Genomic DNA, 10,234 nt, shown 5'->3' with positions numbered 1-10,234 from the left:
AAACACTGCTCAAAAAAATAAAGGGAACACTTAAACAACACAATATAACTCCAAGTAAATCAAACTTCTGTGAAATCAAACTGTCCACTTAGGAAGCAACACTGACTGACCCGACGAGGGTCCCCGTTGTCAATCAGTGTTGTTGCTTCCTAAGTGGACAGTTTTATTTAACAGAAGTTTGATTTACTTGGAGTTATATTGTGTTGTTTAAGTGTTCCCTTTATTTTTTTGAGCAGTATATTTTATATTTCTACTACTAATCCATCAGTGCATAAATCATCATTAGATTTTATTTACTTTCAGTTGAACTTTTCCTGTGGCTTTGCTGTTACTTTGCTTCATTAAACGTTTGACTTTTATCAGGAGATTTTTCAAGCATGAATGATTTTAATACATAAAACAACTGAAACTCTGTTAGACCAAATACAGCTTAGAGATATACAAAACTTAATTTAAACTAAAAAATTTTTCTGTAAGTTGTTTCAATTTGCAGACATCCGTAAACCTTTTGAAGCATCTCCTTCTCTTTATAGGTGTTATTTTGCAGAAAATTTATCAAAAAAAAAAAGAAAAAAAAAAAGCACAACCTAAAAGAACAGATGATTTTCCAAAATAGTCTGCAGGAGTCGGGGAAACTGCTGGAGCAGAAGCATTTGTGAAAAGAACATTCACGGAGGACCCATTTTCACCCCGGGCATGTGTGTCTGCGTGTGTGAGCATGCCGAGTGTGTGTCGCTCTGCAAGAGTATTATGTAACGTGAATGATGTAATGCGGTTCCTGGGAACATCAGCTGCTGAGAACAAACCCTCCTCTGCATCACCTGCGCTCTTCAGACACGCTGACCTGAGCTCTGAGAGCAGCCTCGCTGTCTCAGCTAATCTCACACGGCCACAGTCTGATGTGTGAAGATGGCTGCCTGTCAGTCAACCTGATTTTTATTTTTTTTTTCCCCTCTTGTTGGACTGGATTAAAGCATTCATTTTATCCTCTGGCAGCGATCCCCTAAATCAGCCTGTCTGCTGCAGTTTGAGCTTCTAAGTAAGACTGGAGACTATTTCATGAAATCTGTGTCCAAATAACGTTGTAAAATTGGTTAGGTAACATTAGTAGTTACCGAGCCGACTTTTTTTTTTTCAAAGAAATACACATAAAAGTTTGAATATATACACTGAAGTAGCAGCATATAAAAAAAAAAAAAGAAAAAACATGAGAAATTGTTGCCTCTTTGACATTTGTCCTGATTTTTTCTCCTCGTGATGTTCAAAGGTTGTGGCAACATTGAGTTCTTGTCACATTCGGTTTGCAGACGCAGGGACGCTGCAGGCCAGTTGTGTCACTGTGTCTCGCAGGCTGGTTGTGAGTGGGGGGTTTGGAGTAGGAGGTTTGCTCATGAGTGCACACAGCACCCATGCATTGTGTTCGCAGAGGTGACAGCAGCAAAGGCGGTTAATTTGACAGATGCGGGCATCATCAGACAGTCAGATTGTGTAATCTCAGCGTTTTACATAAGGGGGTTGAGGTCTTACAAACTGCCAAAATGTCTCCGGACAGATCGCCTGTCCAGCCTGAGAACACGTAAACACGGGCCTGGTGCTGAATTTATTCAAAACTCGACCTCTAAAGTAGATTAAAGTACATTCCCTTCTTACATGCTCTTGTTGTCTCGACAGTCTGTGTTGATTTTCATCTTGACCAGTTGGAGGCTGTTGACTGAGAGCTATTTTTAATCCAGTGACGCTGCCTCACCAGCCCCATTGCATGAGCAGTTTTTAGCTCGGCTTCACTTTCTGAAAACGTTTCCCTCTGTTATTTATTTATTTATTTTTGATGAATGCAGGCAAGTCTCACCTGGCCGTGGTGCAGCGGGTGAACAGCGAAGGCGAGGGGGACCCTTTCTACGAAGTGATGGGCATTGTAACGCTGGAGGATGTGATCGAAGAAATCATCAAGTCTGAGATTGTGGATGAGACAGACCTGTACAGTACGTAGAGAAACACTTTCAGGTTCACAGTTACTACAGTGTTATTAGTGCTGTTTTATTGTTCCCACTTCTCATATGAAAAATATTCCCCCCTCGCGTTTTCATTAGACACATCGCTAGTAACAGGCTGGGCCACGTCTGCCTCAAAACTTTGTGACATTAGATTCAACAACAAGGTGGCAAAATCCTTTCTAAGTGTCTGGTCTATGTTGGCACGGCAGCATGTTGCAGCTGCTGCAGATTTGTTTTCTGCATACCTGTGGTGCCAATCTCCGACTCCACCAAGTCCTGAATAGACTATTAGATTGAAATCTGGTAACTGTGGAAGCCGTCAGAGGACAGAGGACTCATTGTTTGGCTCAGAAAGCCAATTCCAAATGACAGCTCTATGACAAGGTGTATCATCTTGCTAAAAGTAACTATCAGAAGATGTGGGTCACAAAGAAATGGACAAGGTCAGCTCCAATATCCAGGCAGGTTGTGGTGTAAAGTTCTGGCGATGCCCTCAGATAACTGCAGTGGAAAAAGAGACTCGTTGACCTTTCTTAGCAGACAGGAGTGGAACGTGGGTTGCTCTTCATTTACTTCAAGTTGTATGAAATGTATGAACATTTTTTAAGAAAAAATGTTTTGCACGCCTTGGTTGAAGTTACTGTTGCAACCTTTTCATCCCCCAAACCAGTCTTTGAGTTACAATCACTTTCGTGACTACAGGCTCATCCAATAAATCACGTGGGAATGCAGACTGCTTTTATAGGCATTCATGAAACAATGGGTCACTCTCAGAGGGTCATTAAATTCAAGCTCATGATATTTTCATGACTGGACCCTCCACTTCTCCACAACCCCTAAATTTGCTAATCAAATGATTGATTCCATCCCCCCCCTGCCTGAGTTCTCCTGCTCCCTTCTGATACATAATTAATTAGTGCAAATAAATGACCCCGGCTCAGTGATAAGCCACCATAATCCGCTCATTTTTAATTGGCTGGAAAAGCTCTTGACAGCGAGGCCTTTAAATGCCAAACACACTTCAATTCATATCTAATCCAGGCTTCACTGCTGCTACCATGAGAAATGCTTCTACGGCTGAAGCGCCCAAAAAAAAAAAAAAAAGAAAAACTCCCGCTTTTAGAAGCAACAGATGTAAATGTTATACAGTTTTTCTTGCAGTGCTTTGTGCAAACGCCTCTCGACAAATCCGCAACGTAGGCTGTGATCTTTTTTAAAAACATGCTGCTAATTTATGATTCGCAGCTGACAATCGGACCAAGAGACGAGTGTCCCACCACGAGAGAAAGCAACAGGATTTCTCTATCTTCAAGCTAGGAGAAAATGAGCTGAAGGTGAAGATTTCTCCCCAGCTGCTGCTCGCCACGCACCGTTTCTTAGCCACAGGTAATAATTAACGCAGCAAAAAAAATAAGAAAAGATGCTTAAAACCAAGTATTTGCCTCTTGCTTTTACGTGCGGTTGAATGAATTTGCTTTGCAGAAGTGGAGCCGTTCAGGTTGTGTCACCTGTCGGACAAGATCCTGCTGCGCCTCATCAAACACCCGAGTGTCGTGCAGGAGCTGAAGTTTGACCCCAAGGACAAACACGCTCCTCAACACTATCTTTACCAGAGAAACAAACCAGTTGACTACTTCATCCTCATTCTGCAGGTGACGTTCACTTCCCCGCTAGCCGCAGCCAGCTGACTAATATAAACCGTCACCACACGAAAACGAACTGCGTTGGCCTAATCTACATAGATGTTTTGTTGATGCAGGGACGTGTGGAGGTGGAGATAGGAAAGGAAGCGCTCCGGTTTGAAAATGGAGCCTTTTCCTACTACGGCATGCCAGCGCTAATCCCGCCACTGCCAACTGGTAAGTAACATGTTCCAGAGAACCTGCTGCCACAGCGATAATAAAAGCAGCAGAAAGCAGACTGTGGCAAAAGACTGCGGCAATAGCAGAGGATGTTTTTCCTGTCCTAATGCCACCCAGCGTCTGTCAGGCCGCAGAAGCTGCAGCAGGAGCCGTGGGAAGAAAGTAATTAAGGGAAGTGTTTTTAGAGAATTTCCCAGTGGAAGGACATGACCTGCAGAAGATTATATGAAATCCAGCTAAGACTTGCGAAGCAAGCAGAAATCCTGCCGTACAGACGCTCTCCCTCTGATCTCTTGTGGAGGTTTTGAGCTCATTTTAAATGTCTGATCCTCAAGTTGTGCCTAATACTATTTGTAAGCTCCTACTAAATATTAAAAAGTACTATGTTAGGAGATTATGCGTTAAAAACTTCTCACTTAAGCACATGCTGGTGGATAACGTCCAAACCGAGACGCATCTTCAGTTTTTCTTGTGTTTGCTTGACTGACTCGCTTCCTTGATATGAACTTGACAAAATGTTTCCAATGACTAAGGCATTGGAAACATTGCCTGCTAACTAAATTTAAGCATTGTGTATCCTTAAAAAATCACAAACTGATGCAAATAGATATTTCTTGGACCAGAATTTCCCTTATGTTCAGCTGTTTAAAAATGTAAAAGCTAAGAAAACGTTGAGAAAACGTTCCGGTAGCATGGCAGACAGACACCACAGGCAAAATGCACAGATGCAGGAGTATTTCAGCAGGATTTAAAAGCTTAAAAACAATGAACCTCAATCACTCTGCAGGAGTTCCTGAGTCTGTCTGCCAAAAGAGTCGGAGGAGGAGACCAATCATAATCGGGCAGGTAGCCTCAACAATGCAATCTGAAATAGAAATCTACAAAAGGTTGGTAGCAGTATCATTTTGTGGCAGTGTTTTCTCCCTAAAGTATGGGAATGTGTTCTGGAAGGATGAATATGTTGAGAGTTTGAATATTTTCGGTAGACAGAGACTGGCAGTTTCAGTGCTCTCAACAAATACCAAGAGAAGGGTCTAGGTATTATTTGCATTGAAATATGAATATATATTTCTAAATTATTTTAAAATTCTCATTTCATTGCCCCGCGATGGACTGGCGATCTGTCTAGAGTGTAACGCTGCCGAGGACAATCAATGGATGGATCGGAGTTGCTTGTGCACAAACTCAGGTCAGAGCATGAAAACAGGACGCGGTTTATATGCATATCTTCTGCGTTTCTTTGCAGCCCACAGATACAGCTCCCGAAGCAGCGGCCTGAACCAGTGGGACTCGTTACTGAGCGGGGGCAGCGTGGGGCAGCTCACGCTGGGCGGAGGGGCCTATTTACCAGACTACTCAGTGCGACAACTCACAGACCTGCAGATCATCAAGGTCCGAGGGCTTTTGAGCAAAACACAGAAACACAAGAAAATAAACACTATTACTATTCGCTAAAATAAATCTCAATTTTCCCTTCATTATATCCTCAATTAAATCTCTAATTTCCTGTACATTAAGGGTAATAACTTAGGATCATGAGCAAGAAACCACATTTTTAAGCTCCCCTAAATTTTGAATAATGTGCACTGCCTCCCTGCTTGCAGAATTTGCCTTTGATACGTCCTAATCGTGGATTTTGACTTAACGCAGACATCCTGTCCCTCAGTCTTTCCTCCCCACAGCCTCTTTCCCCTAATCACCAAGGATAATTGAGCTCCAGTTCAAGCAGGACCATATTGGCTTCATGTGGCGGACATGCCCTCTCTTTTAACCCAATCTTCTTGTTCTGGAAATATGGTCCCGATTTCAGTCAATGGCTTGGCTCGAGAGTACGTACAGGCAGCCATGCATGCAAACATAATGATAATAGCTGTTCTCCGCATGGCGCAGATCAGCAAGAACCATTACCAGAACGCACTGACAGCCACCCGGATGGACAGCACGCCTCAGACCCCCGATGCCGTGGATCCTGACATTAAAGGGAGACCCCCGGGCCCGGAGGCTCGCTCAAACAGCATCGCTCTGCCACTAATGAGCACACACACTCGACTGGGGCTGGCGCGCTTTGCACACCTCCATCCGTACGGTGGCCTTCACAGCACCTCCCAGCTCAACGAGAGAAACCGCATTGTTCGTGAGTTCCTCGCCCGCTTACGTTGCAATGATTTAACTCAGACAAAAAAAAAGGTAGGAAGTAAAGATAATGGAGGTATCTTTACCTCCATTAATATATTATTATACCTCCACTAATATATTAGGCTTGCTTAGCCTAATATATTTTTAGGCTAGGCAAGTTTATTCCTACAGCCATATTCATATTGAAATTGAGGAGCGAAGTAGAAAATATTGCACTTCGAGCAAGAAATACATAAAGTTAAACATTAAGTCAACATAAACTAGAAAGAAAAAGGACAAACTCTTGCGAAAAGATAAAAAGAAGTATTAATCTACATGTAATTTGCCATTAAAAATAAAAGTGATGCAATTGATTCCTACAGTCATGGCCAAAAGTTTTGAGAATGACACAAATATTATATTTTCACATGATCTGCTGCCCTCTGGTTTTCATGTGTGTATGTCAGATGTTTTCATCACATACAGAAATACAATTTCAATCATATTATGAGTAACAAAAGCTTTTATTGACAGGTAGAAGGAGTTAATGCAGCAAGTCAATATTTGCAGTGTTGACCCCTCTTCTTCAGGACCTCTGCAATTCTCCCTGGCATGCTCTCAATCAACTTCTGGACCAAATCCTGACTGATAGCAGTCCATTCTTGCACAATCAATGCTTGCATTTTGTCAGAATTCCTAGGTTTTTGTTTGTMYRCCCGTCTCTTGATGATTGACCACAAGTTTTCAATGGGTTTAAGATCTGGGGAGTTTCCAGGCCATGGACCCCAAATCTCTATGTTTTGTTGCCTGAGCCAGTTAGTTTCTACAAATCTCTCTCTGATGGAAATTTTAGTCTCTAATCCTAAATCTTTTGCTCTTATATTTAATATTTGACTGGACTATACAAAAGTACATTAAATGGTAAATGGTAGGTTCTTTACCTCCCTCTACAGGCAGAGTTTAAAACAACCTGCAGCTTTACTGGCATCTCTTTTCTTTTATTTTCCCTCCAAACAGGCAGTAAATCTGATGGGCAGAGGAGTCCAAATGACACAGTGTTCCTTCGCATGGATGAGATTCCTTACATCCATGAGGACCGACCCGAAAGTTCTGCTGACAATGGTGAGCGGGCTGCTGACCGTCAGAGGCTGCTTTTCAAAATCTGTATGTGTAAATGGTTTATTTTGAACCCCGTGATTTTTAGGTTGAGTGAGGGGATAAAAAAGCATTGGTTGTGCTTTATCTTTGAAATGCCTCAGTCAGTGCAATTAAGTACATCGGAAAATGTACATTTAAGACCAGTTAGCACTAAGATTGTTGTAAATTGTTATTTTAGTAATCGAGTAATCTATCGATCATTCTGAAGATTTATCAAGTAAGTCAATAAAAAAAAATTGATTAGATGAAATACTGCCTTAACAGTAGTATCGATATCAGATATCAACATCTACCCAAATACTCATATTTGGCATTCCTACAATTACTTTTTTGTAGTTTATAAAATTAACTTGTAACAATAATAGCTCACTTTTTAAGTTAACCTGGACATTTTTCCAAAAAATCTAAAAAAAAAATGCAGCAGGTTCACAAAGACACTTCTTAAAAATGTCCATACTACAGTTTATGGTTTATGAATTCATCTTAAGTCAGCTTATTAGATAAACTCTCACTTTACCCAGCCATTTATTTGTGTCCATGCGTACAACTGGAGTTGGCTTCTTCGTCACACGGAGAAAAACACACACCAGCTATGTTCCGCCACGAAGTGCTCCACCACCCGTTTGTTGCGACCCGGATGGCAGGAAATTTATTTTCCGGTTCATCCATAAAGCTGCACTTACCTTACCCATCAGCTGCAGCTGCAGCTGCCCTCTGTGGTCTGCACGTCATCTGCTCCATCCGTACGCATTCGGCCGTTCGCTCCAAACTAGCCGTAAGCAGCAGCTCCAGATGGAGAAAGGTTATTGTTTAAATTGTTCACTTTGAAAATAAATAAGGAAAAAAAAATTGACAATTATTTTAATATACTTTTTAAGGGTCGCCAATTTAGTATTGGCTGTGGTTCAATGGGAAAGGTCTGCATAACTGGAACGTTGTTGGAGCGATTCCAGGTTCCCCTACCACCATTTTGGTGAACGACTGAGCAAGAAACTCAAGAATAAATTGCAAACTGACCTTCAGATTTGTGATTGCAGCTTAAAAAAAAACAAAGTTGATTAGTCAGCATGGTTGAAACGGGGTATATAAGTTCAGTTAACTACTTCAGGGTCTGATACCATTTTCCATTTTTTAAAACTGTATTAAAAGTTTTACCCATGTGTTACCCAAGTAACATTAGTGGAGGTGGTACAGCTACTTCCACTAATATACCCAATACATACTTGGTATGTGTAATACTCGTGCATGCCTACTTCTTTAAGTTAAAGTAATTTTGAGCATTTTTTTCCCCACCTGTGTGAGATTTTATTTAATGAGGAAATCTCTCATGTTTGTTGCAGATGTGCCTACGGAGCCGTCCACCTCCCCCTTCATCAGCTCCCTGTCCCTGTCCAGCTCAGAGGAGAACATCGGAAAGAAGCTCCTGCGTAAACTGAGTGAGTGAGCGGTTTGTCGTGAGCGCCGGTGCCACAGCTCACCCACACACGCTGTCAGATGTGCCTGAACTTTTCTGTCAGCCGCAGCAATAGTCCCGAGCGTCTCCTAGCAACAGATTACGTGTGGTGTCCCTGAAAAGCAGCCCACTACTTCCTGTCGAGCAGCTCCTCCAAATGCAGCTGTTCTTGCTGGCACAGATTTGTGACTCATTTTTTCTGAAATAATTTAGTCATTTTTGGCTTCGGCTGAGTTCACCCTAGTTTGAGTCGGATGGAAAAATGGAATATTATGCTTAATCTCAGCTGCGGCGTCTGGAGAATACAGGTATGTCAACCGGCTGTGCCAGATTACCATGTTCTCCTCTGTTTCTAGGTAACAAGAGGAGGAAAAAGTCTCGAGAAGGAGAAAAGAGTTTGGATGAGGAGGAGGGGTCAGAGCAGCCATCGGTAACAAGCTAGTCCAGCAAACTTGAGGAGGAGGGATAAATCATGCACACCCTTCCTCTTGTTATTCCCTGGACGCCCTGTGTACCTAAAAGTTATTTGAACTTGTTCAACTCTTCACCCACTTATAAATCCTCAGGACCCCATGGATACATCCTGCCCTCTTTTTGCCTGGAAAAAAAAAGAACTTGACAGGACATATTTTAACAACACATCTGACAAGTGAAATCTTTCAGCAGACTGCATGGGCTTCATTCAGTTTTATCCACTTTCTTGGTGCAAATCGTCTCCATATTACCTTTTAATAGTGGGCATATTTACAATGAAATACGTTATACTGAAATACCAAAACATCAAAGTATGAAACAGGGTCTACTTGAACAAACAAAAAAAAAGTGTTTGGTAATTATTTTTTTCATTATTATTGATACTGTGTGGTAGTTTCCACATTCTGAAAATGTCTGCGAAAGAAGCTCATGATGTTGCCAACCAGGGGCCCGACTACTGCCAGCACAACTGACAACACAAGGCATAATAGAAAAGGCCACCAAACAGGAGCACAATTTACACATAGCTTCTTAAAAAAGCCATAAAATTGCCAATTTTTAGTCTGATTGTAAAGAAATGAGGTAAAAGTTAAAAAAAAGAGCAAAGTTTCTTTAGTTTACGTCTATTTGAAAAGTGTCAACATTGCCAGTGTATGTGATACGAAAACAATGCAAGTCATAAAAAAAATGCTTTAATTGCACAGATTCATGAGCACATTACATCCTTTTCCAGATGCTATCTTCTGACTGAAATGCTTTTTCTGCATAAACACTATATCTGCTTTTCCCGTCAAAACATCCCCGTCTGTCAACAAGTAGCCAAATGGGCACAACTGCAATACTTCTACCCAACAAACATCCTCAACTCTCTACTGGCTTGATCGCATCCAGTAAAACAGAGTCCAGGGAATTTCATCACCTGCTTATAGCCTAATGTAGGGGAGCTTTAGATAATATTATTGCTTTTTTTTATCGGTACCAGTAACTAAAGCTGTATGCACCAGCTAATTAATAAGCTAAAAGGGTTTAGGGATCTCTGGATCTGGGGATTCAAACAGATAGCTGCTGCAGTGCTATCAAAAGTATTCACACCCCTTGAATATAGTTTAGTGTGTCACAACTAGAAACTCTGGACCTGTTCAGTTTCAGACTGAATGTTTATTTATTTTAACAAATGT

The 10,234-nt window shown here is 41.5% G+C and overlaps 1 protein-coding gene across 2 annotated transcripts in view; it reads left to right on the top strand.

Annotated features, from left to right (window-relative positions):
* Positions 1 to 9,791, top strand: part of cnnm1 (cyclin and CBS domain divalent metal cation transport mediator 1) — a 15,716-nt gene extending 5,925 nt beyond the window's left edge. The window contains exons 2-10 of one of the 2 annotated variants that reach the window (XM_008429641.2): positions 1,839 to 1,982; positions 3,240 to 3,380; positions 3,477 to 3,646; positions 3,754 to 3,853; positions 5,103 to 5,248; positions 5,747 to 5,990; positions 6,989 to 7,093; positions 8,470 to 8,565; positions 8,939 to 9,791. In XM_008429641.2, coding sequence (XP_008427863.1) covers positions 1,839 to 1,982; positions 3,240 to 3,380; positions 3,477 to 3,646; positions 3,754 to 3,853; positions 5,103 to 5,248; positions 5,747 to 5,990; positions 6,989 to 7,093; positions 8,470 to 8,565; positions 8,939 to 9,024 — 1,232 coding nt within the window. In that variant the 3' untranslated portion in view covers positions 9,025 to 9,791. Of the gene's footprint in view, positions 1 to 1,838; positions 1,983 to 3,239; positions 3,381 to 3,476; positions 3,647 to 3,753; positions 3,854 to 4,985; positions 5,249 to 5,746; positions 5,991 to 6,988; positions 7,094 to 8,469; positions 8,566 to 8,938 lie in introns of both variants that reach the window. The other variant, XM_008429640.2, reaches the window with a different exon arrangement.
* The last annotated feature ends 443 nt before the right edge of the window (positions 9,792 to 10,234 follow it).

Source organism: Poecilia reticulata, linkage group LG15, assembly GCF_000633615.1.
Source record: "Poecilia reticulata strain Guanapo linkage group LG15, Guppy_female_1.0+MT, whole genome shotgun sequence".
Taxonomy (NCBI): Eukaryota; Metazoa; Chordata; class Actinopteri; order Cyprinodontiformes; family Poeciliidae; genus Poecilia; species Poecilia reticulata.
This window is presented reverse-complemented; position numbering and strand designations above follow the sequence as displayed.